The sequence below is a fragment of the Caretta caretta genome, chromosome 21 (assembly GCF_965140235.1).
Source record: "Caretta caretta isolate rCarCar2 chromosome 21, rCarCar1.hap1, whole genome shotgun sequence".
Lineage (NCBI taxonomy): Eukaryota > Metazoa > Chordata > Testudines > Cheloniidae > Caretta > Caretta caretta.
The window spans coordinates 6,291,704-6,319,257 of record NC_134226.1 but is presented as its reverse complement, the minus strand read 5'-3'; the positions used below and the strand labels follow the sequence as shown (position 1 = coordinate 6,319,257).

The following is a 27,554-nucleotide window of genomic DNA, read 5'->3' as shown; positions in this document are numbered from 1 at the left end:
GGAAATAAAACAAACAAAAAAAAACCCCCTAAAGTAATGCTTTATAAAATGACATATGTAGTAAAACAGAATCTTTAAAAGCAGATGCCATACTGAATCTTCGCTTAAATATAAGTATTTGCACAGTGGATAAAGTTAGTCTTTGAGGCTATTAATGCGCTTTGCAAGAAAACAGCCAAGTGACTTTTTTTAAACCAGATTCTCTCCTGACTTATGTCCACATGCAACCACACTGATTTAATTATGTATAAGTCAAGGTAGTTATCTGACTCTTGATAAAGCCTTGGGGTATGTCTACACTACGAAATTAGGTCGAATTTATAGAAGTTTATTTTTTAGAAAGCGATTTTATACAGTCAATTGTGTGTCCCCACTAAGCGCAATAAATTGATGGAGTGCGTCCAAAGTACTGAAGGTAGTGTCAACGATCGGAGCGTTGCACTGTGGGTAGCTATCCCGCAGTTCCTGCAGCCGCCCATTGGAATTCTGAGTTAAGCTCCCAATGCCTGATGGGGCAAAAACATTGTCGCAGGTGGTTTTGGGTACATGTAGTCAGTCGCCCCTCCCTCTGTGAAAGCAATGGCAGACAATCATTTTACACCTTTTTTCCATGCGGGCACCATACTGCTTTCAGCAGACGGTGCAATAGGTCTGCAAACCGTCGTCATTGAACAACCGCTTCTGCTGTCTCTCTGCTCTCCTGATGCTATGAATCCACCTCGCAGGTCATCTATATGATCGTCATAATCCACCGCTTCTGCTGCCACTCTGCTCACCTGGTGGCCCGCTTCCGCTGCAACTCTGCTCGGCTGCTCTTGTCTCGCCAGACCTCAGCAAGCATGCAGACAGCTCAGCTGTTGTGTCCTGGCAGCAGATGGTGCAGTAGGGCTGCAAAACTGGTCATCCAACCACTGCTGCCCCTGCAACTCTGCTGTCCTGCAGACGCCATACCATGGCAAGCATGGAGCCTGCTCAGATCACCACGGCAGTTAGGAGCATTGTAAACATCTCGCTCATCATGCAGAACCAGAACCTGCAAAAGCAGGCGAGGAGGCAATGGCAGCGCGGTGACGAGAGTGATGAGGACATGGACACAGACTTCTCTAAAAGCACGGGCCCTGGCAATTTAGCCATCCCAGTGGCAGTGGGGCAGGCTCATGCCATAGAGCGCCGATTCTGGGCCCGGGAAACAAGCATAGACTGGTGGGACCGCACAGTGGTGCAGGTCTGGGATGATTCCCAGTGGCTGCGAAACTTTCGCATGCATAAGGGCACTTTCATGGAACTTTGTGACTTGCTTCCCCTGCCCTGAAGCACAACAATACCAAGATGAGAGCAGCCCTCACAGTTCACAAGCAAGTGGCGATAGCCCTCTGGAAGCTTGCAATGCCAGACAGATACCAGTCAGTCAGGAATCAATTTGGAGTGGGCAAATCTACTGTGGGGGCTGCTGTGATGCAGGTAGCCAACTCAATCACTGAACTGCTGATATCAAGGGTAGTGACTCTGGAAATGTGCAGGTCCTAGTGGATAGCTTACTGCAATGGGATTCCCTAACTGTGGTGGGGCGATGGACGTTTAAAAGCACGCTGGCGCACTTTACTGACTCGGTTGGACCTCAGTGAAACCAATATTCCCATTGTTGTTACTGCTTGCTGTGTGTTCCACAATCTCTGTGAGAGTAAGGGTGAGATGTTTATGGCGGGGTGGGAAGTTGAGGCAAATCACCTGGCCACTGATTACGCGCAGCCAGACACCAGGGCGGTTAGAAGAGCACAGCAGGGCGTGCTGTGTATCAGAGAAGCTTTGAAAACCACTTTCATGGCTGACCAGGCTACTGTATGACAGTTCTATGTGTTTCTCCCTGATGAAAACCTGCCTCCTTGGTTCACTCTACTTCCCTGTAAGCCAACCGCCCTCCCCTTCCCCCTTCGATCACCGCTTGCAGAGGCAATAAAGTCATTGTTTCAAATTGATGCATTCTTTATTAATTCATCATACAAATAGGGGGATAACTGCCAAGGTAGCCTGGGAGGGGTGGGGGAGGAGGGAAGGACAAGGCCACACTGCACTTCAAAACTTATTGAATGCCAGCCTTCTGTTGCTTGGGCAGTCCTCTGGGGTGATGTGGTTGGGTGCCTGGAGCCACCCCCCACCCCCCCCGCATTCTTGGGCATCTGGGTGAGGAGGCTATGGAACTTGGGGAGGAGGACAGTTGGTTACACAGGGGCTGCAGTGGTGGTCTGTGCCTTTCCTGCATCTCAACCATACGCCAGAACATATCAGTTTCATCCTCCAGTAGCCTCAGCATTGTATCCTGCCTCCTCTCCTCTTGATCCCACCACCTTTCCTCTTGATTTCACCACCCCTCCTGTTGCTCCCACCATCTGTCCTCTCGCGCGTCCCTCCTGTCCTCGCGTTCATTTTTTGCTTTCCTGGACTCTGCCGTTGTCTGCCTCCACGCATTCTGCTGGGCTCTTTCAGTTCAGGTGGACTGCATGAGCTCAGAACATTTCATTGTGAGTGGTTTTTTCCATCTTTATCTGCGCTAGCCTCTGGGACGGAGATGCTAGTCACAGTGTTGAGACATTTACAGCTGCGGGAGGAAAAAAAACACATGGGCCATTTAAAAGGAGGGACTGATGTTTTTGGGTTAAGGTGCAGCACTAACCCCCGCCCCCCCCCCGCCAATTCTCTGGGATGATTGCTTCACCCCTGCCCCCCACTGCATGGCTAACAGTAGGGATGATTTATTTTCCGCCACAGGCAAACAGCCCAGCAGGAATGGCCACCTCTGAATGTTCCCTTCATAAAATTCCCCTATTTCAACCAGGTGACCATGAATTATATCACTCTCCTGAGGATAACACAAAGAGATAAAGAACGGATGTTGCTTGAATGCCAGCAAACACCCCGACCACACACTGCCATGCTTTCTTATGCAGTGATTCTAGACTACGTGCTACTTGCCTGCTGTGGTAGCGTCCTACCATGGAGGACGCAGTAAGGCTGCCCTCCCCAGAAACCTTCTGCAAAGGCTTTGGGAGTACCTCCAGGACAGCTTCATTGAGATGTCCCTGGAGGATTTCCGCTCCATCCCCAGACACATTAACAGACTTTTTCCAGTAGCTGTACTGGCCACGAATGCATCTCAAGTCTTCAGGGCGAATTTATAATTAAACATGCTTGCTTTTAAACAGTGTATTTTATTTACAAAGGTACATTCAGCAGAGGTGCCTTCTCCACCTTCAAGGTCTGGGAGCCTGGGTTGGGAGGGTACAGTCACCAGGGTGATGAACAGTTCCTGGCTGTCGGAGAATGGTTTCTCTGCTTACGCTATCTTCAACCTCATCGTCCTCATTCCCAAAATCCTCATCCCTGTTGCGTGAGACTCCCTTGCAGGAGTCCACGTACAGGTGTGTGGTAGTTGTAGGGGCACCCCCTAGAATTGCATGCAGCTCATCATAGAAGAGGCATGTCTGGGGCTCTGACCCCGAGTGGGCATTTGCCTCTTGAGTTTTTTGATAGGCTTGCCTGAGCTCCTTAAGTTTCACATGGCACTGCTGTGGGTCCCTGTGATAGCCTCTGTCCTTCATGCCCGTGGAGATTTTTTTTCAAATATTTTGGCTTTTCATCTTTTGGAATGGAGTTCTGATAGCATGGATTTGTCTCCCCATACAGCAGTCAGATCCAGTACTTCCCGTTTGGTCTATGCTGGAGCTCTTCTGCGATTCTGGGACTCTGTAGTCACCTCTGCTGATGAGATCTGCATGGTCACCTGTGCTGATCAGCTTGCCACGCTGGCCAAACAGGAAATGAAATTCAAAAGTTCGCGGGGCTTTTCCTGTATACCTGGCCAGCGCATCAGAGTTGAGTGCTGTCCAGAGCGGTCACAATGGAGCACAGTGGGATAGCTCCCAGAGGCCAATACTGTCGAATTGCGTCCACACTAACCCAAATTCGACCCCGCGATGTCTATTGAAGCGCTAATCCCCTCATCGGGGAGGAGTACAGAAATCGTTTTTAAGAGCCCATTAAGTCGACAACAATGGCTTCATTGTGTGGATGGGTGCAGGGTTAAATTGATCTAATACTGCTAAATTCGACCTAAACTCGGAGTGTAGACCAGGGCTTGGTTGTACATTAAGTTAATATCTTGTAAAATATGTATAAATATTGAATCCATACTACAAACCATTTCATTTACCAAAATAAAGAGTCATGCAACATAGGGTAAATCAGCTTTATTTTAACACTATCCAAATTCTCATGGGGAGAGATGGGTTAAGAAAATATGTTTCAGGGTTTTGGGGGGTCTTGTATTTCAGTGTATTGGCTTAGAGGAGATCCTTAAGTTTAGACACTTTAGGGAGAAAGAGTGGGGGAGGAGTGTAACTTTGCTGAAGATTCAGCTACAAATAGTGGGGGGAAAAAAACACTTGAAATGCATTTCCTCATGCTGAAATTGAAGAATATACGATTTGCTCTCTAGTTAGTAGTTCCAGAAATTGGAGTGGGCTGTAGGACAGAGCAAACACGTGTGTGAGGGATGGGAAGGAGGCGATCAAAGAAGCAGCATGTGCTGTATCTCCGAATCACTGTAAACCAGGCATAACATGTTCTGCTCTCTGCTTCTGGAAATAAAGATTCAGTCAGAAGATGATTTGTCCAGGTGAGGGCAGTGACCTGGGAGGTGCTGAATTCTTTGTTGAATTAGGGTAAGGTAAGCAATAATCATTCACTGTTCTGTGCAACCAGCTTGGCTTTGTTACAGTACTATGAGAGGCTTTAGACTTCCTCAATACAGAATCGGTCCAGAACACGTTTTTTTATTAAAATGAAAGTTTACTAGTGCAAAAGCGTCATTATATTCTGTGGCTTTTTTTCTATGGTCATGCTAGGGACAGACCTATGCTAGTTTACTGAACACTTGAAACATTATTGTTGCCGCTAGGGTTCTTGTACAGGTCACCTGACCATCATGTGCAGAGGACTTACTCTCTTTGGGTGAGAAGCATGTTAGACCTGGGTAAGCGCTGCTGAAGAGGAACACACCTGTTGAATGTGTACAAGAAAACTCTCTCTATCCACATTTGTCAGAGGATGTGCTGCTTGAATCTGGCTGCTGGCTACTAGCAGCTTTGTGTAAACTTTGTGCAGTAGGTAGCATTACTCTGATGCCAGTGTGGATGGTGCCTAAAGCACTGGGTATTTGAAATCTGCTTACACTGTAGACCAGAAACGTGTCTATGGATAAAGCTTGCACAGTCCCTTAGTCTGTAGCTCTCTCTCTCCCTGTTACGGGTATCAAAATTCTCACACACCTTTTAGAAGACACGATTCTTGGGAGCTACACATGGTATGTTACAGTAGCTACACTTCTGGTGTGGAACCTACAGGATATGTGTTCAACTGAATGATTTCAGCCTGCTTGACCTAAAGTCCTGTCCCGCACATTGTTTCCATTTTGCATTCCCTACAGGAAGGATCAGAATGTCCTGTCTCCAGTCAACTGTTGGAATCTCCTCTTAAACCAGGTGAAGCGAGAGAGCAGGGACCACACGACCCTGAGTGACATCTACCTGAACAATATCATCCCTCGGTTTGTCCAAGTCAGCGAAGACTCTGGGCGACTCTTCAAGAAGGTAACAGCATGCTGCAGCACCCACATTTCCTTTGACCCTGTAGAAAACAAAACTTCAGGTGTCTTTTCTGCTGTGACTCGCTGACTAGCTGGTTTGCTATCCTGTCTGCAGCTCTCAAATCTATTTTCATCGTACACAATTGTACTCTGACCTCCTGTGATCGTTGTGGCTTGAGGATTCTCGTAAAAGGCATCTGTCAGTTCTTTAGTTTAGTCTGGTGATTGGTCTCAGTACAAGGGTAATGGAGTGCAGTTTAGTGGCTTGTGATATGCTGGAGGTCAGGCTAGATGATCTGCTGGTCGCTTCTGACCTTATACTTAATGGACTTGTCTACACAGTAGGTTAGTATATAACAAGTCACAGTGTGAATCTGCAGCACACCAGTTCGCTGAGCACAAAATCGCCATGTGGACAGAGGTACAGGTCAATGAAGGTCTTAGTGTGTGGCCTGAGGCTCTATGACTAAGGTTCATAGATCCAAAATAGGGCATGACTCTCCTTTTTACCAACTTAAAACACGCATGAAGAATTACATATACTTTGCTTTAAAACTAATCTCTTAACTTCAATAACAAGAATAAGCTGCTAACACTCGTATTACAGCATTCCAATAATAAACCTGTGTCTGCAAAGGAGAGAGTTCTGTTAAACCTATTTTGGATTTTCATTTTGCCAAATGATGAAGAAAACCATTTTGAAAATTAGATACCTAACTGTCCTTTTGAAAACCAGAGGAAAAACAGCAGAGAAAAAAGCATTTTTTTTAGGCATGACTTCTCTCACGCGCATTTGGAAATCAGTTTGGACAGTGGGAGTGAGTGGCTTGTCTGTTAGGAATTTATAGGTGTCCAGTTGATGAAACATTATGTGGAAGATATGGGAAAACGCCTTTAAACAATAATGCACTGTCTCTTTTGAGATTTTTTGATGGTTGCACCATCTGGCTGGTTAACTTCCTAAAACCAGTGCAGGTTTAAAGCGTTTTCTGTCTCGTGGGTGTGTCTTGATTCTTAAGAGTTCTTTCCATTCTAACAAAGTGGGAAGAAAGGGCTGCAAAGTTTATTGTGGCTAGCTAAAGAATAATTACACAGGCACTCATCCTGTGCAGTAACCCTACTTGTAGGGATACAGATGAGGACAGTTTTGACAATACTTCCTGGCTGACTTTTACATATCTGTTTTTTGCTTTGTGGTCCTAATTGGTCTTATGCTAAAATCAGTGACACAAGTTGTGTGTATGTGACTTTAAAATGTAAATCTATTTAGGTGAAATCTTGACAGTAATTGGGGCCTTCATCAGCTTTTCACTGTGGTCTTGACAGCCGCTTGAAATGTCTTAAGAGAATGTGTTCTGTCATTCTGAGCATCCATATGTGCTTTTTAACCAGTGAAGAGACTCCATGCAGTGTAGCAAGGTTTAGACTACTATAAAATGTACAGCATTTTGCTATTGTATGTAAAATGTTGTCCCTTCAAATGCATTTTTTGGGATAGGGTAATCTTGCATTCCCATGTTTGGAAGCAGTCTTAGTTGCTGTATTATGGAGGCTTTTTAGGTAGGGTGGCAGCTGATTTGTGATGGCATGGAAATGGCAGCAAGTGGTATGCTCCTTTTGAGTCTGTTTACTGAGCGTTAATGCTATTGCAGCAATATATAGGAGAACGTCGTCTGATGCAGAAAATTCAAGACTATGAATGACATACTTCAGGCTCACGTTTTCTTGGACTTTTTTAAGGTTTCTGTGTTCATCAGGTGCCTCCGAAGTAGAGGTGGAATCATTGATTGATTTTTCAAGTAATGTCACAGCAAGACCTTTTTTTGACCTTTTAAAACTTTTTGGTAATTAAATTAGTTGATTAGATACTTACTTGGGATTATTGAATGCCAGTTCCGCTAATCCTTCCATAGGATAAGTAATCACTCCTCTTCAGGTTTTAACAGGAGTTCTGCAGGAACAGAGTGGCTGAGAAAATGCAAGGCTGAGGAAGTCCCAGGGAAGCTGATAAACTCTCTGGTTTATCTAGAAACTGACATTCTCAGTTTCAGCCCTTTCCTCTCCTATGCAAACATGTTCTTACCCTGTTCTGTTTTAGTTAGATCAGTAGGATTTGATTTTTATTTTCTGTGTATATTAAAACAAAAAACAAAACTTGGCTTGTTTCTCAGACTGAGTGGAAGCTTCTCAGTCTTGTGAAGATGGGAGCCCCTCCATGTCAGAAACCCCGACTTCACAATTTGGCTTAATGCTAGAGCAGGTATTTGACGGAACCTGTTGTGTTTATGCTCTGTTGCTAGAAAGGAAACGGGCATTCCAGCCCTATCCAGGGAACCTCACTCCTGAGCAAAATGGCAAATGTTAAATGGAAAAGATTAGACTGAACTCAGAACCACTGGATATTGCACTCTTCATTGGAGCGGTTCAGCTTCCTGAGCCACAATCAATCTGTCAAGTGTGAACTAGCACAACTGCTGATAAATGCTGGAAATAGAAGTATTCAAGCAGATTTGTTAAGTGGGTTGTAGAATCTCTTCTCTGTTCAACAGTTAAATGCAGAGTCATGGAGTTCAGCTGCACTCTCATGGGTTTTAAGATATTACATTTTGTATAACTAGTAGTACTTAACATGTGTATATAATGCAGTATGTGGTCCAAGACCTGCACAAACAACAAATTAATCTTCCGAATAAACCTTTTCAGTAGGCAGGCAAGTAATAGTAAGCCCTTTTGACAGGTGGGGAAACAGACAAATGGGTGAAGTGTCTTAGGCAGAGACACACAGCAAGTCACTGTCGGAGCCAGGAGGCTTTCTTTACTCTCGGCCACGTGGTCCATTCCTCCAGACCACGCTCTCTCTAGTTTCTAGGCCTTTGGAGGCACAGAAAGGTACTGAGTGCATTTATGGCTCTAAAACATTTTTAGATGGGATGCTGTCTGGATCCCTACGTAGCTGCACATTCCATATATTGATGCATATAAAGGTGTTCTTCAAAGTGACGTTCAATCCTCTGCTGTGATTACTGGGCTCTTCAGTGATGTGCCTATCTTCCAGAATTGTGCATGAACTGAATGGCGGCTCGTTATTAGCTAGTGTCCCCCATCCATCGAAAGGGAATCGTAGAAGAGTAGGACTGGAAGGAAGGGACCTTGAGCCGTCCTGCAGTTCAGCTCCTTGTGCCACGGCAGGATCAAGTAAACCAAGAGCATCACTGACTGGTGTGTCTACCTAGTCTTAAAAATCTCCAGTGACAGGGATTCCACAGCCTTCCTCGGAAGCTTATGCCAGAATTTAAGTATTCTAATAGTTAGAGGTTTTTTCCCCTCATATCTAACCTAAATCTCCCTTACAACAGATTAAGCCCATTATTAGTTGCCCTACCTTCAGTGGATATGGTGAATAATTGATCATCATCCTCTCTTTAATAGCTCTTAACATATTTGCAAACTGTTATCAGGTTTTCTCTCTGAAGAAGGGGCTGATAAGAAGGCAATTGCCAGGAAGTGGCTCAGTACAAGGTGTGTGGCGGGGCAGATTCTCTTTGGGAGCAAGCTACCGTTACACAGAATTTGGAAACGGTAACACTCTGCACCAGGCTTGTATCTGTACTGATGAGAAACTCAGGGAAGACTTTTTTTTCCTCTTCCATTTAAATTGAGATTTCTTCTTCACACTTTTGATGTAGTGGAAGTGGCAGTAATAACAGCAGAATGCGATGGCAAGAAAATCAGCCTCATTATAACAGTCTTAAAACAGACCTCCTTTGTCGAGGCGGTGCAGGGGAGATAAGCTAATGAGAGGCCCCCCCACCTCACCCCCCTCCTCACCCGGTGAAATCTGCCTTTTTGAAGGGAGCTTTTTAATTACAGACGCTATTAGCTTGGTTTATTGCAAGGACTTTTATTTTACGGTTTGTACTGGAAAATGTATCCATTGGGACAATACTGCCAGTCTCTCACCTCATTTGGGACGTGGCTGCCCTTTCATTTGTGGCTCAAGTCACACAGTAACACAGTGAATCTGTGGTGGAAGCAGAGGTGTTTACCACTTGATCATAACTGAAGATCATAGAAAAATTTAAGTCATTCTCATCACTTCAAATGCCATCCAGTCCATGTACTTTGTCTTGCATATAAAAAAAACCTGTGGAAGGACCCTGACGTTCATTAAAGCATGTTCTGTTTTACAAGGGCTGTTTGCTTTCTCCACCCAGGGGAAAGAGATGTCTTCAGAACTATGGCTATGCAAGGTTGCCAGCACCTGCAGCCTTGCTTATGTCTATGAAACCTTGTCAGCTGGACAAAGGCGCTTTCCTATAGGAGAAGCGATGATTCTTCTCTTGAAGTAAGAAATGATTTAGAAATGCTGCAGATGGAGTTAGTCCTCCCTACCTATGAACTCTGTGTGTGTGTGTGTGTGTGAGAGAGAGAGAGAGAGAAATATAGACTGAGAGCCATACCAAATTTGTAAACTTCATTTTGTGCACTCACGTCTTGCTGCTGTTTGTGCACACGTGATGTAGTCTCTTCTGAAACTTGAGCATGTGAAAACATGAATTTTTGCATGTTTCCTCCAGGAAAATCATATGGAAAATACCCATTTTTCTTTCTTTTGAAAGAAAGAATTCATTTAATGGTAGCAAATGTTTGGCCTGTGGCTAGCTGTTGGGAGATTTATGCCCAGGAATGACCCAGTAGATTGTAACTCCTGCAGTGGAATGTAGAGAGGGATGTGTTGTGGGTTGTCCTAATCTGCTTAAGATAGAGGTAATGGAATTTGGAGCCATGACATTACAATTAGGGTTTAGATAAGAATTTGGGTGACAGTCTCTGATTCAGGGCTTTATAACTTACAACCAGCACTTTGGGTTGTACCCAGAAACAAACAGGCCATAGAGAAAGTAGAGCCTGCTGTAGTCATCTAGCCTTGAGGCTACAGAGGCTTGGATGGCTGTGATAAGGTCCATGGTAGAGACAAACTATCACAACAGCTGGCCCAACAATAGAAGGAAAAAAGTCATATTGTCATGGCTGTTCGTGAACCCTGGAGCAGCAATGGATCCCATATAGAAGAGTCCAGTCTTGCTATGGAATAGAGTAGCTGTGACATTTTTGGAAATGTGGATTTTGTCTCCAGCTGCTAGAAGTAGGTGTTATAGCCCTATGGCAGAAAATCTGCAAGCTGAGACAAATCCTACTGTGTTGCACTCAAAGACTCCTCTGTTACAAAAGGAAGGTGTTATAAGAAGGATGTAGCATTGCTAGCTGTCAAACCCTGTTGACTTCTGTCCCCATATCTACTTGAGCAACACCATCAGAGGACCCAACCACACCATCAGGGGCTCATTCACCTGCACATGTACTAATGTGATGTGTTCCAGCAATGCCCCTCTGCCATGTACATTGGTCAAACCGGACAGTCTCTACGTAAAAGAATAAATGGACACAAATCAGACATCGGGACTGGTAACCTACAAAAGCCAGTAGGAGAACACTTCAATCTCCCTGGACGTTCAATAACAGATTTAAAAGTAGCTATCCTTGAACAAAAAAAAATTCAAAAACAGACTTCAAAGAGAAACTGCAGAGCTACAATTCATTTGCAAATTTAACACCATTAATTTGGGCTTGAACAAGGACTCGCTGACTCACTACAAAAGCAATTTTCCATCTCTTGGTATTGCCTTCTCCTCATCAGTTATTGAGAGTGGACCACATCCACCCTGACTGAATTGCCCTTGTTAACACTGGTTCTCCACTTGTAAAGTAACTCCCTTCTCTTCATGTATCAGTATATTTATGCCTGCATCTGTAATTTTCACTCCTTGCATCTGAAGAAGTGGGTTTTTTTACCCACGACAGCTTATGCCCAAATAAATCTGTTAGTCTTTAAGGTCATTGTTTTTGTGGATACAGACTAACACGGCTACCCCTCTGATACTAAATGCTGGCATGTTTTTCTTTAATATCAATTAGTTTCTGAAATTCCAGTAGTGATTATACTTCAGTTGCATGTAGCTTTTCAGACACTGCTGTTTTTAGCCTGCAGTGTTGGGCTTTGCTGTGCCATCGGAGGACTGTGTGGTCTGGCTCTAGGTAATGAGGCTTTTCTCTCCATATCTTAAAATGAAGAGATCCCTTTTCAGGGCTCTGATATGATGTGAAGGGCCTTATTTGTTGAACTAGATGGAAAGTTGCCAGCCACTTCAAAGGTATCTCTGCTGATAAGGGGAGTCAGATTTACTGCCAAAGCCAACATTCGAGTGGTGTCAGACATGCAATGTATTGCTCGGGTTTCTCACTGCCAGTCCTGTTTGTTTAAACACTGAGTACCAGAGTGTCGCGTCTGTGTGCAATGGTGGTCTTGGATGCAACCAGCAAAAAACAAGGAAAGCAAAGGATTTAACAACCAAAGGAAGCAAAATTTCTCTTGCTTTGAAAAAAGGTTGTAAAATCGGAGCACTTCTAGAGGAAGAGCTGGCCAGATATACTCTGCTCAGGTCGCTCCAGTGCAGCCTCTTTTGGGCAGCAAGCTTGAAAGTGCTCCAGGTTTCCATACTTAGCCTCCACACTTGCAGCCCAGCCAGTCCGATGATGGAGACCGCTGAGTGATACTTGGGCTTCTCCTCCACAGGGCATGAGACCTTGGAGAGTGAATAGCAGAAAGAATAAGGGAAAGACAGGGCAAATAGCCAGGTGTAGGGAGTTTGCGAAAGTCCCAGCTTGGGTGGAGAGTAGCAAGAAAGACTGAAGAGAGCCTGGTGGAAAAGGCTCATTGAGGATTCCACTGTTGAATTGACAGGTTGATGAAATGGAGAGGGAAGGGAAAACCTTCAGTATCTCTCCTTTGTTTTTGTTTTTTTTTAATTGACAGGAAAACAAAATTGGACAATTTGTGTGTGAGACCACTCTGTGTAGCTTGAAAGCTTCTCTCACCTGAAAAAGTTGGTTTAATAAAATACTTCCTCACCCACTTTGTATCTCTAATATCCTGGGAGCAACACAGCTACAGCTGTGCTGCATACATGAAAACAAAAGTAGCTCAGCAAATTCAGATTTTTCAGGGGCTCTTGATTTCCTGCAGTAAGGAAATCAATAAGGGCCAGATGCACAGCTGGTGTAATATTGACTTCAATGGAGCGACGCCAACTTAGAAAAGCTGAGGGTCTGTCTTTTTAAATGTGTAATGCATTGAGTGGTTTAACCATACCGTTCTACGTCCGCGTGGTGCATTTTGGTCCTCTGCTGTGTATTTTGGAGAGATTCACTGAACATTGCCCTGCTTCAGTGCCCTTTTATCGTAGGGCTTCTCTGCATGGTCCTGCTGTGTGGACTGCTGGGTGTGAGTTGCGGCATGTACGGAAGTGTTGCGCTGTAACTGCCCCATGTAGGCTCTGCTAGCGTAAACTAAAAGGTACATAGCGGCAAGGAGTCCTGTGGTACCTTAGACTAACAGACGTATTGGAGCATAGGCTTTCGTGGGTGAAGACATGCATCCGACGAAGTGGGTATTCACCCACGAAAGCTTATGCTCCAATATGTCTGTTAGTCTATAAGGTGCCACAGGACTCTTTGCCGCTTTTACAGATCCAGGCTAACACGGCTACCCCTCTGGTGCTTAAAAGGTACGTAGTTCGTTAACTTGGTCCCATTTTAAACAAGCCTATGGTAAGATGCACCAGGTTACCTTATGATTTGCAGTAGCAGGGTCTACACAGGGCAGTTGAAGTGCAGCATGTTAGTGTGCTCTGCAACTCAAACCTGTAGTCCACACTATAGCTCAGTGGTTTGAGCATTGGCTTGCTAAACCCAAGGTTTTGAGTTGAATCCTTGAGGGGGCCATTTAGGGATCTGGGGCAAAAATAAGACGGTGCTTGGTCCTGATGTGAAGGCAGGGGCCTGGAGTTGATGACCCTTCCAGTTCTATGAGATAGGTATGTCTCCATATTTTAAAAAAAAGAGAGCAAGCGAGAAAAAGACCACAAGCTGAAAAATGCAGCCAGAGACTATTTTGTGTTGAGGGAAAATTTTATGTTCTAAATAGAAAGGCGCCTGACCCTGCAGCCATTATTCATGTGACTTAGTCCCATTGACTTTAGTAGGCATCTGACACACACCCCCACCCACCCACCCCCGCCAACTTTCTTGGAGCTGCTTGCTTGAGTAAGGGTGGTAGCATCCGTCTCAAAGCTGTATGTGCAATTTTTATAGGAAAAATAACAGGATCTATAAGAGAATAGCTGACCATTCTCTGAATAAACCAAACCGAGTGGAAATTCTAGATCCTATCTGGCCATAATAGCAACAAATTGGTGCCTCTAGGGAGCGAGTTAAATTGTTTCTATTCTTCCCATAATTAATGACGTAGCCCTGTGTTTAGATACCATAGGGCTTGGATACGCGAGTCGGTGCAAGCCTGCATTTCCATTCTGATCTTCAATGCCTGTCTTGGGAGAATGTATGGCTTTGATGTTAGGTTCCATTCTTGTGCAGACTCTCTTTGATTCCCTCGATCTTTGTAGGAGGCACTCCTTTGATTACTCCATGCTTATCCTTGTTGAGCATGGCCTTTTTAAAAGAATTTTACACTCTTTTCCATTTGACTTGGTTCTCTTCCCCCGCCCCATTCTCTTTATCCCCTATCTGACCCTTGGTTTTTACATGGAACCTTGATTTCTCTGCATGGTGTAAGCTTTATATTTCTGGTATGGTTATCAGATTCTCTCCCCCCATTGATGACTCTCTTTAGTGGGGTCCCTTGATATTATTTATACATGCACTTTTGAGAAGAAACCTTTTCCGTTTGGTCTCTTTAATCCCTAGTTCTCTGCTGCTTGTTTGTGTCTTCCCTCGAAGCAAACTCATCTCTTGTGTTTAAGGAAAACCCCTTTTTTATAGAATACAGAAGTCTTAGTTTTTATCCAGTCTCTGGACATATTTTTCTCGAGTACTTCCAGCTGACTGCCTTTCTGTAACAAAAACGTCAAGTTGAGTGTTTGTGTAGCTGTTTCTTGGTGCCATAATTTGCTTCACACTCAAATGGATGATCGGGTAAGTTATCAGCAGAGGTGGAAGCAAAATGTTAAATAAGTGTTGGGAATGTATCTCAGTGAGGAAGCCAAGTTAATCTAGTCTGCTGCCTTCTTCAGCACCCACTTCCTTCACTAGAGGCTTGCAGGATACAATCTCTGCCTCTTCCCATGATCTTATTTCCTGATGCTTATGTAGAGGCCAAATTACCCTTTTAAAATAATACACCAGTATTTTACAGTGAAAGCATAAAATACAACAATATCACTGCTGCCCTTTCCACTGCATCACACTTGAGCAACCTGTCTTCATTTCCAAGGTCCTTCACAGCCTATCCCCAGTGTAACTGTCACCTCCCATATGTGATCGAGATGTTGACGTTCGCCAATGATAGCATCCTTCATGGCCCTCTTGTTTTAAATTTTCAAACAAGTCCTTACGCGCTTTTTCCTTTGCTGCCCCTCACACTTGCAAGTAGCTCCCCGTAAACGTCTGCAAGGCTACGTCATTTTCCTCCAATTATTTCCTTAACTCATTTGCCATGATGCTTGAAAAAACCTTAACAGTTGGGCTGCTGGTGTACTGAGACCACTGTCTATCATTCTGACCAATATTCTCATTGTTTCCTTATGCTTCCCCACCTGCATCCACCTGTGGTTTCTGGTCTTACATGTAGATCATAAGATCTTTGGGGTGGGTACCACCATCTTGTTCTGTTTGTATAGCACTGACCACAATGAGATCCTGAAAAATGACTGGGGGTTCCTATGTACTGCAGTACAAATAATTTCAACTGTAATCTCTTGGATCATTATTCTAGTTTGACACCACCTAGCAATAATTCTGCCTGCAGGATTCTCTGGACTATTCTCTAGAATAACATTTTCAGAACTTGTGTTATGTACTCTCCTGTTGTTCTGTTCCTTTATCCAGCATTGCTTTTAAGAGACCACACTTCTGCTATGATTTTGCTTTTAAGTTGACTTCCATTCTTGTTGGAAAAGCTTCATCATAGCAGACAATGGCCCTATCAATACGTCGTTCAGCTGCATCCCACACCATTATGCAGGAAACCAATTTGAGATGCACACAGGATTTAACTATCACCATCCTTGTGTGGTTTAAGTCTTTCAGCTAGGCTTATACCAAGATACCAGTAGGCAATCCAGCCCCAATTATAGACTGTTAGATGTCCCGGCTTCCTGCAAATCTTGTTTTGGGAATATAGGATTCCTTGTCTAATGACATTCAGTCCAGTTCCATGCCCATATTCAGGAGGCCGGAGGAAGAAGTGTATGGAACACTAGTGTGTGGAAAAACACAGCCTGATAAGTGAGTCTTGGACTCACTTTACCTGTAGTGCTTGAGTGATTTGCTCGTGAAAGGGGCTTCGTTCATGTGGTGCACTGTATTTGATGTGAAATGACAATCCACAATGAGAATTGGTCAGAATTCTGGTAATCTGTGAAGCAGTACTACACCATTAATTTTCTTAAAGGGGCACTTGCCCAAGACCTGACATACATTACAGTTTTGTCCCTAAGATCTTATGGGAGCCACTGGGAAACAAATCATAAATATTTTTAAAATTTAGCATTTGCAGATACTTGGCTTGATTTATTATTTAATTTAAGATTAATATGCAAACCATCAAATCCTTCTGAAGCTAGGTCTCCACACCCTTCAATCCAACTCTTTTATTTATAGATACAGATAGTGAAACTGTCACTCAGGGGTGTGTGTGGAGGGGGGGGGAATATATCAATTACATGTTCACTACTACATGCCACGGAATCACCTTCTGCCTTACGCTCTTCCACGTTACTTCTGTTACTAATGGTACTGCTGAACGGAACCGGCAGGAAAATAAATCCTGTTGCTTTGTTACCATAAATACACGAGTGGTGTGGTAATAACCATGTTTGTCAAATGAGAGAGGACAAAAACTGTAGTGGAGAAATCTTACTGTCCTAATTGTAACGGTTCATACCCATGAGAGTAATTTCTGATGGAGCAGTATGTGATTATTGAATTGTTTAACCCTCTCCCCATATTTCCGAGGGCAAAGTTCTGTTCTGAAATGACATCAGTTCTGAACAGTCATTTATCTCTCATTAGTGGAGTTAAATATCTCCTTCCACGTTCACATCCCTCCCTCCCCCCCTCCCCCTGTGGGGGGCAAGTTTCCTACCCCACTTATTTTTCTTGGAAGAAACTGCCTTGAAGGAGAGGCACTGATGGAAATTATTTGTATGTGTTGGCATTATCAAAGTGAGCAGTACATCTCCACTTCTGGGCAAGAGAGATTAAAATGTTTTCTCTAAACAGAGTGATTACTGACATGCTGTTCGTGCTCCATACCAAGTAAAATATAACGACATGGTCAGAGTCCATTGCCCCGAGTGAAGCACTGTAGAGCTCAAGGCTATAGTTAAACTATTTCCGTTAGCTCTGTTTCAGGCTGCAAATGCCGTTCCTGTCTGTGGCAGGGGCAGTGAATGTGCTGCAGTCGGCCCTTTTCAGTGTGTGCAAAATGAGTCTGACTATGTGACACTTTCTTTCTTTCCCTGTATTCATACATGAAGCCTGTGTTGTCTCTTACTATAACAATATGCCTCTCGTTATCTAACCTTTGTACATCAGCTTGGATTCAGGTCAGCTAGAGACTAGCTGACAGCATCTCTTAGCCTCCGGGTCAGTCATCCAGCTGTGATGCCTCTAGTCAGCCACGTCAAGAGAGATTTCTCATAGCAATTTGAGAAAGGACATCGAGGAGAGTAGGTAGGCCAAAGCTATCGTATGCTGCAAGGAGATTGCATAAACAGGATTACAGGACATTACTTCAAATATTTCAAAGGACTTCACAGGCTCCTGGTGAGGCTTGTGATTTCGGCAAAGAGCAAGTGATCTCAGCCATGAAATTGTTTGATTTATTGGGGGTTGGGGACCCGAAGCCTGAGACTCGATAGCCCACTGCTGAAGACAGCAAAAAAGGAGCAAATAGGAGCTATTGGGAAACGAAGTTTATGATCCAAAGAGTGGAAGTGGCGATGTTATGATATGGCATTGCCGCAACCCATTACGGTTGCGAATGGCTTTTTCACAGCCTGATGTTTTCACCAAATAGGATAAATTCCTCCTTGCTAACATAACAGTCAAATGAAGAATGTATCAATCACTAGTGCCGCAGGTGTGGAGACCCCTGCGTCAGTAAAGGACCCTATGTAGGTAAAGAATGAACTGTTGCACGAATGATGCAATTATATTGGACCACTGTGAAGTTATATACCATTAGTTTGGTTACCTCCATCATATGGGGCATATATTTTATCAAGAAGCTTGATGTCTGTGATTTTCTTTAGGCTCTAAGCCAGAGAGGTTACTAATGCAACAACAGGAACAGCAGGAAAAAACCTTAGGAGATCGTGTTATACGGGGCCATGCGATAATAAGTAAACAAACCATACATAAAAATGGTGACGAATGGAGTTACATACAACATGCACAGGCAGTCTATAGATTGAATACATGCAGCATTTCCGAAGAGCAGACCTGTCAGAAAGAGACCCCTAAATGACAAGTGACAAAATAGCCTAGGCCGGGGTGGCCAACCTGTGGCTTCGGAGCCACATGCGGATCTTCAGAAGTTAATAAGCGGCTCCTTGTATAGGCACCAACTCCGGGGCTGGAGCTACAGGCACCAACTTTCCAATGTGCTGGGGGGTGCTCACTGCTCCACCCCTGGCTCTACCACAGACCCTGCCCACACGCCACCCCTTCCCCTCACCCTACAGTGCCCTCGCTCCCTTCCCACCCCCCAAGCCTCCTGCATGCCACAGAAGAGCTGATCGGGAGGTGCTGATCGGCAGGGCTGCTGGTGGGTGGGAGGCCGCTGGGAGCTGATGGATTCCTGTGGCTCTTTGGCAGTGTACATTGGTAAGTTCTTAGCTCTAACCTAAAAACTTAGGCTCAGGTTACTCCCTCCCACGCCTAGGCTCTAACTTGACAAGTATAATGTGTTACAGGCAGTGAGTAAAGCATTGAAAAGTGCCTAAGTCACCTAGGCACTTCTGCACAATTTTTACCCGGCGTGCCTTGTCTGCATTAGATTTTTTAAATAGTGTTAGTTAACATCCCACCTTCACAACTTTGTCTAGACAAGGTCTTGGAAGTCCAAGAACATTGCTGTTAGACTTCTGGAGCTTTAATGATAACTAAGGCTATGTTTATGTCACGGAGGTCATGGATGCCACAGAATCTGTGACTTCCAGAGACCTTCATGACATTCTCTGCTCCAGTCCTGGGGGCTGCTGGACTCTGGAGCTGGCAGCAAGTGGGTCCCTGGCAGGGTTTCAGCAACGCAGGGGGCTGCAAGGTTCCAGTGACAAGTAACAGACTCCTGAGGGGGCCCTCCTCAGGATTCCAGTGACAGGTGACCTTGCATGGGGAAAGGGGGAGGAGAACGCCTTGGGCAAGCGGCTGGGGGTGTCCCATTTTCTCTTTGGGGAAATATGGTCATCCTGCAGCTTCTAGTGGCCGTGGGCAAAGTGGGAACCCCACAGCTCCCAGCCATCATGGTGGCAGGGGAAATCATGGAGCTGCTGCAGCAAAAGTCACGCACGGGTCACGGCTTCTGTGAACTTTTGTTCATTGCTCATGACTTGTCTGTGACTTTTACTTAAAAATAGCCATGACAAAATCTTAGCCTTAATGATAACTGAAAAGCTATCACCAAGCTGTTTTTGGTTTAGTTTTCACTCTCCATTTTTAAGTATTTTCCTGAAGTTAAGTGCTTGGTTTCTGCAGTTTTTTAATACTACCCTTGTCTATTTTTCACTTTAAGGAGGAGAAAGATGGTCTCGTAATTAAGGACCAGGTTTTAGAGACTGCGGACTCAGGTTCTAGTCTTAGCTCTGCCACTGACTGCTGTGATTTCAGGCAGTGGAGTAGAATCATCTGTCTTAGTGTTTATGTCCACCCATCACTGTTGTACCTGAGCACCTTCCACATAAACCCATTGCAGCATGGACTTCATAGGATGGTTATTTTGAATCTAAGAGACTCTGTCTTGCTGTCCGATTGTAGCCATGTTGAAAAGGTATGTTACATTCAGGGCATAAAATGTTGACAGTCTTCTTTAACACCACCCGAAATATTTTGAAGCTCAGGTTGTAATGTTCAGTGGAATGCAGAACGGTCAAGTAAGCATGATGTAGATCCCAAAAATGTCTTGATTAAATTAGATGGGGGCTAGGAGATGGAACAAAGAGCGTTGAAGCTAGTGCAGAATTCTGAGAATTAATGTTCCAGTTACATGTGGCATTGCCCTACAGGTTTGCCCGTGGTTCAGACACAGCCCCTTGTAACAAAAGATTGTGTGTATGCGCGTGTGTGTGTGAGTGCGCGTGCGCGCGCACTTGTGGCAACTCGCTTGGCTTACTTGTCCTGGACTGAAAAGGATGTTTGGGATGGGCAGCTTGAAAGGAAAATGCCTATGTTGCAAGTCAAGAAAGCTGATGACAGTCGCTCTTCTAATTTTGCTGAAATTATTTTTTTTTTCTGGTGGGTGCTGGTTGTCATTTCTCAAATACAAAGAGTGTGGGGGTGGCTTTTTTGTACCCAGTCCCTTTTTCCTTCACATCCTCTCAGCAATGCATATCTTTACAGCAATACAGCTGAACCCATTGTGCTTGGCACCCCTTCTTCCCACTTCCCCAGTCCCCGAGTGTTCGGTGTACTTTTCATATAATGCCCTTTTCCAGGAAGAATGTAAATGCAGTTCACTGAAATAGGTGACCTCCCGGGTCAAGAAGACAGAACTCATTGTTTCTTCTGAATTAAGATTTGAATGTGGAAAAACACAGAATCTACCTGAAATGTCACTAAGCTAATTAGAGGGTGACATGGGCACTCTTGTTGGAGCTATTATTACAGTTGGGCCTAAATATCCTAATGAGTTTCTAAGTTCTGCTTAAATTTTAGTTAAGGCTTCCTATAAGATTGGTTACAACTTCAGGCTTTTAAAACGGCAAGCATCTGGATAAAGCAAACATGGATTTAACTTGAAACCTTTCCATCCTATCCCCATCTCATACACTGTAGTCATAAATATTTTTGACCCCTGCACATCTGACTCTTTTCTTTGAGGTATAAGTATGGATTTTCAGCTTGATGGCTCTGATGATCATAAGTCTGCTGCACAATGGGATATCGTGTTAGAAATTCTCTTATGCTTTGCTTTCTACTGCAGGCATTGCTTTGTCCTTGGCTAATTGGATGTTAAATTCCTTCTTCCTTCAGCTGTCTCCTTTCTTTCCATCAAGAAAGTAAATGTTCATTGATCAGCAATGGCAACAGCATCACCTCATAACCTGGAACTCAAACATCCAAGGCCGAAGGCATGCCTCTGTTTCCTGTTATGTGCTCAATATTGGGGTAACTGGGAGAAATTCTATCGCTAGTGTTTGATAGGAGGATCAGACTAGATGCTTTTATGGTCTCTTCTGCCCTTCAGATCTGTGAATCGTATTCTTGACTGTATCCATTTTGGGCCACCAAGATACAGCCCAGGTGCATTATTGTTGGACTCCTGTCGTGACTTCACTGTTGAGGTAAACATTACCTCTGTTGGTTACAAGAGATTTGTTTCTGCCCACTCTGCTAATATTCAGCATCACAGAGATTCTCTCCACAGTGAGCTCTACGCTTATATTTGCGCATATGTATATTCCCTGCGCTTTGTACCATATATTAGTACTGTACATGCATGCGCAGCCTCTCATCCCAAAGGCTCCCAAGACCCTATAAAACTAACAATCAATTCACCCACCATTGAGAGGGTGCCAGCTCTGGGAAGGCAAATGGCAGCTGTTTAATAGCACATGGGAAGTGAAAAGCTAGCCAACTGGAAATGCATCCTGCCTCCCTAAACTTTCCCTCTAATTACCCAGGTTGGACGTTTGACAACTGCCTCTGTCGCTCTGAGGAGTGCCATGGGATCTTTTAATAACCACAAGTGCTCAGCGCTAAGTCTCATCTGAAAGAAGGCGCCTCCAGTACTACAGCACTCCCTAACGTTACGCTGGAGCACTGCCTCCGTGCTGGGAAGGAAGAGCACCTGATACTGAATTGCCAATACCATGTTCTGTAACACCTGGCTCTTCCTTTTTTTCTTTTCTCTTTGGGGGCGGGGCTGGGCGGAGGAAGGGGATCTCATAACCGGGTTTCTGCCTGCTTAGTGGTGATGCCTGAAGATATCAACAGCTGGAGAGACTGAGAACTCCTCTCACCGGTCTTTCCATCCATATCCCTGCATCATGTTCAGGAGGTGCCTTGAATTAGCAAAGCTTCTCAGCTGGTGTCATCAGTCTGTTAATGTGGTGAGGTTTGGATCAGTGGTCTCTGATCTAGAAGCACTCCCAATGGCTAGACCCTAGAATGCCAGTAATGTTCTCTCTCTGCTTCAGGTCCCTCTTCTTTGAAAGCATTCACTCAGCAATTTTTGCCATTGCCTAAGGCATTTCCTTTTGTCCTTGCCGTGCTGTGACTGCTCTATTTCCGACAATACATTGTTTTTCCCCTCTCCGCTTCACAAGTACGGCCAGCTTCTAGGTCGACTCTTTCAACTCCATTCCCTCAGCCTTATGCAGTGGAAATTGTACTGAGAATAGCATTACGTTAGGATTGCCACATTGCACAGTTCCTGAAACGATTCTTGTTTTCACAACACTGATTTTTCTTATCTTCATTTCCATGCTACTTGCTCCAATCCCGTTAAGTGTGCTGTTTCTTCCTTCAGAGCTCATTTGCAGGGCTAGAATTTTGTTTGCTCTTCTGTTTCTTCTACCCTCTTCTCCTTCACCCTGAACTTGCATCCCCAGGATGTTCCGGCTCAGGTGGAGCTTGGGCTCTCAAGCCCCCCCGATCCTCTGTGTTTGAGAGCCAGAGCTCCAGCCTGATCTGGAAGATCCACATTGCTAATTTATCACACTAGCTTGAACCCTGCTAGTGCAAGTCTGTCTGCCTGACCCTCGCTCCTAGCTGTACTCCAGACATATCCTTGGTGGCTTCTGCCTCTTCTTAATTAGTTGCTTCAACAATTCGTCCAATGAATGAGCAGTTTTCTTCAATAAATAAATAAATAAACAATAACAAAAGAATTGGGTGAAAGGAAGATGGCTGGGCCAGTTAAGGCAATTTAACCAACACACTGGTGGTAAAGCTCTTCCAGTGTGAAAAGATCAGTGTTCGGGGCACTTAGAACAGAACCAGCCATTCGGTTTCACTAATAATCCTTAACATTAAGAAGAAGAAAAGGAGTACTTGTGGCATATATGCATCCAATGAAGTGAGCTGTAGCTCACGAAAGCTCATGCTCAAATAAATTGGTTAGTCTCTAAGGTGCCACAAGTACTCCTTTTCTTTTTGCGAATACAGACTAACACGGCTGTTACTCTGAAACCTGTCATTAAGAAGAAGGCAGTCATAAAATCCTTACGAGCCTGTAGCTGCAGAGATGGCAGCATCTCTAGCTTTCCTTGGCTCCTAGTGATTTGAAGGAATGTGGGGAATATTATTGCACAGTGCCTTGGGGACTGCAAATCATTGATCCTTCTTTCTTTTTTTTCCCCTTTCACTTAAAAGGCTACCACTTAAAGTAGAATACTTGTCTTTTGTCATGGCTCTAGCTGAAAGTGTATTTTCTTAGCAGTCCATCTGGCCACCCAGGGATGGGGTTGGTGTGGTGAGACTGGAACACATGAAAATCCAAACCATCTGAACTCAACTTTCAGACGGCTCTGCTTGTTTTGGTTTAAGAATATTTTTATTAGACTCACAAGTGAATAATGTAAATTATTTTCACATAAGTACATTATATGCCAAGACACGGATTAGGTCACAGGGGTCATAGTGAGAACGTTTAAAAGTTTACATATGTCAAAATGAAGGAATGGAACAAAATAATAATAATAGTTAGATCTGAAGCAAGAGGAGAAGTTTGACACAGTAGATGGCCTCCTAAACCTGCTTCTTTTTCAGAAAAAGTCTCCCTCTAGGATTTTCATATGGTATTAATCACTATAGTATCTACAGCAAAAGACTGTGTCCAAGTACTTCGTCATTTTTTTAATACCTAAAACTTCCCTTAACTTGGCACATAATCTGTGTGTGATCTCAGTGACCAAGTATGTGCCCAATTTCAGAAACACTGTATGCTCCTTGCAGTGTTAAAATAGAAGATATAGCAGAATGATGTACCGTTAGACGACACGTTCTCCTCCCTCTTTCCCTGTAAATCAGTATCAGTCCTAGTAATTTGGGCTATATGTTTTGACCACGAAATCGAGGTCCAGGTAAGTGTATACTATTTGGGGGGGGAGGGGGGAGAAGGGGAGCAATTAAAAATAAGGTAGTGGGTAAATTTCGGAGTTTTCACTATAAAAATGTTGAACTTGTGTGAGCTGCTTGACCTCTGTGGATATGATAAACTTTTTTGTTGAATCTTGTGGAGCATGTAGGGTCAGTCAGACCAGTAATGAAGTTCCACAGACCCACACCTGTTACAGCTTGAATCTAATAGCTCCCATGCAAGGAACATGAGAAGTCCACTCATGAAGCTATCAGACGTGTACATTCAAGGAGAGGAATAAGGGAATTAGTAAACCTAAGAACCCTGTTTCTGATCCCCAAGACTGTGTGAATGTAGCAACTGGGTAGGAGTCTCATTGAGTGGAGGTCTGGGGGGAAGAGGTCCAGTTCATGTCGAAACATTCAGAAGAAAGGAAGTGTGAGGTCAGTGCTCAGTGTGTTTTTGTTTATAACACTTAACATTTTACTACCCTATTTTAAAGGTGGTGGGGTGGGAGAGAACTGTGTGTGTTCTCCCTAAGAAATGTTGAGTGACGCATTTCCAAACCTTCATAACTTAATGTTCTTGGCGTTTTCATAGGAAAAAAGAAAAGGAGTACTTGTGGCACCTTAGAGACTATCAAATTTATTTGAGCATAAGCTTTTGTCCAATGAAGTGAGCTGTAGCTCACGAAAGCTTATGCTCAAATAAATTGGTTAGTCTCTAAGGTGCTACAAGTCCTCCTTTTCTTTTTGCGACTACAGACGGCTGCTACTCTGAAACCTGTTATAGGAAAAAGACGCTCTGTATTTTAATGTCCTATAAAAGAGAGATTACAGCACTGTGTAGAAGCAGTTATAGATGAGCTCCCTGCTCAAGAGAGCTTACAGTCTAGTGATGGTTTTTAAAACGATTTCAAGTCCTCCTTGAAGCGTGGCCTTTGTGTAAAAATGCAAGTAAAGCCATGAGTGTCTTCCTCCCTATCCCCTAACCTAAATATGGCCAAACAGGCTGCTCCTTTAACTGGTGGTGGGAAATGTGAAAATTGCTCCGAGGCTTCCAACTTTTGTATGCCGAACTGCAGCTGAGATATAAACCCCCTAGAAAATTGGATTCTGTATTAAAAAGGCTGGTACAATTTTATCTGTAGAGACATGAATGGTGCTGCTTTAAAACCTAGTGAATGGGAAAAAAATCTGGATGAAATTACCTCTTGCCACATGTTGAAATAGATTCAATCACCTGTTAATTAAAATAAAAGCAGAATCAATTATTAGTTGCATTAGTAGGCCCTGTGATGGTGGCCTAATAACATCAGCCACACTATCAGAGGCTCGTTCACCTGCACATCCACCAATGTGATATATGCCATCATGTGCCAGCAATGCCCCTCTGCCATGTACATTGGTCAAACTGGACAGTCTCTACGTAAAAGAATAAATGGACACAAATCAGATGTCAAGAATTATAACATTCATAAACCAGTCGGAGAACACTTCAATCTCTCTGGTCACGCAATCACAGACATGAAGGTCGCTATCTTAAAACAAAAAAACTTCAAATCCAGACTCCAGCGAGAAACTGCTGAATTGGAATTCATTTGCAAATTGGATACTATTAATTTAGGCTTAAATAGAGACTGGGAGTGGCTAAGTCATTATGCAAGGTAGCCTGTTTCCTCTTGTTTTTTCCTACCCCCCCCCCCCCCCAGATGTTCTGGTTTAACTTGGATTTAAACTTGGAGAGTGGTCAGTTTAGATGAGCTATTACCAGCAGGAGAGTGAGTTTGTGTGTGTATGGGGGTGGGGGGGATGTGAGAAAACCTGGATCTATGCAGGAAATAGCCCGACTTGATTATGTAAAGAGTTGTCACTTTGGATGGGCTAGCACCAGCAGGAGAGTGAATTTGTGTGGGGGGGTGGAGGGTGAGAAAACCTGGATTTGTGCTGGAAATGGCCCACCTGTTGATCACTTTAGATAAGCTATTACCAGCAGGACAGTGGGGTGGGAGGAGGTATTGTTTCATATTCTCTGTGTGTATATAAAGTCTGCTGCAGTTTCCACGGTATACATCTGATGAAGTGAGCTGTAGCTCCCGAAAGCTCATGCTCAAATAAATTGGTTAGTCTCTAAGGTGCCACAAGTACTCCTTTTCTTTTTGCGAATACAGACTAACACGGCTGTTCCTCTGAAACCTGTGATATGTTAGAGGAGCACAGCTCTGCAAGAACGCTGGTCCCCAGGAGACCACCGCAGCAGCCTGAAAGGATGCGTGGCCTAAAGGGACAAGAACTACTGATGATCCTTTGCAGGTTAAAATCCTGCTGGGAAAGTCTTTTTGATTTGGCTGGGTTATAAGTACCAGGGCTACTGTTAAGCTCCTAATCTAGACCATTTCAGGCAACAAATAAAAGGATAATGTCAAAAATTAAAAGAAAAAGACTTTGCCCACAGCAAATTATTTTCTTCCCTTTAGTGTCCTGAGCTGTTTAGAATGATGACTCATTCTTTTCCATTAAGTTTAAAGAAAAGAGATATTTTGTCTGATAACATACAAAGGCAGCTCTGTTGGTTCTTTGCCTTTACTCCTCCCCCTTCTTTGGAATGCAGTTCATAGGATTGCCAGGAATTAATTGCTTTATCAGAGGGGTGTTACTAGGGTGTTACTAGGTTTCATATGGCAAATTGTCCTCTGGTTAGGTTTTCATTGGAGGAAATTTCCCCCTTGAAATCCACAGCTTTCTTATAATGTGGTCTGTGGGGACTAATGACAGTTGACTACAAGTTTTTTGTTTTGTTTTGTTTTGTTTTTTTAAGAACCGCATGTAAGGGCACTCTGGATCAGAAAGTCACAGTTCCAGTACCTTTTTGGAAAGCACGATGGTCTCGGATGCCTGTTACGATTAACTGCCTCTGTGCCGGCGTCACTTGGAGTTTCCGAAGGCCCCTTGTATTTTAAACAGCATAAAATTTCACATTGGTTATCAAACAGTCCTGTACTCCACAGGGAGCTGGACTTAAAGCAGTAAGTCAAAATTGCTTCAGCAGCCTGTTCAAATAAACAGGGATAATGGATGAGACATTTCTTCTCCGAGTCGTCAGCAGCAAGAAAGGAAACATCTGTCTGGGCTGAATTGTAGTTGTACTGGCTTCATTCTTTCAAGTGCCATGGGCTGAGTTATGTCAAGTGTACGCTTGTGCAAATATTCCAGCCAGTTGTATAACAGAGCTTTCTGTTGCTCTCGCACGCTTTTGCTGTAGAAAAAGTTGCTCAGGCTATTGGAGAGCCAGTGAGTGGAGGGAAGAGGAAGATATGCTTTTCAGTGGATGCACGAGGCAGGGATGATGTATGGGTTGGGGGGTACATGCATAAACACACGGAGAATCCAGAAAATTTTAAGCAGTCTGACTATACGCCTGTCGAATGTGCTTTTTGGTATATCTAAAGGCCTCAGTTTCTCATTCAAGCTTTTCGGGTTGCAGCGGGAATAAATTGCCACTTCTTGACCACCTGTTTTAGACTCCAATCCTGTT

The 27,554-nt window shown here is 44.0% G+C and overlaps 1 protein-coding gene across 6 annotated transcripts in view; it reads left to right on the top strand.

Annotated features, from left to right (window-relative positions):
* The window catches only part of SRGAP2 (SLIT-ROBO Rho GTPase activating protein 2), a 209,083-nt gene that overhangs the window by 100,933 nt on the left and 80,596 nt on the right, over positions 1 to 27,554 (top strand). For all 6 annotated transcript variants that reach the window (XM_048826403.2, XM_048826402.2, XM_048826401.2 and 3 more), the window contains one exon: positions 5,483 to 5,645. In XM_048826403.2, the coding sequence (XP_048682360.1) occupies positions 5,483 to 5,645 (163 nt within the window). The remainder of the gene's footprint in view (positions 1 to 5,482; positions 5,646 to 27,554) is intronic.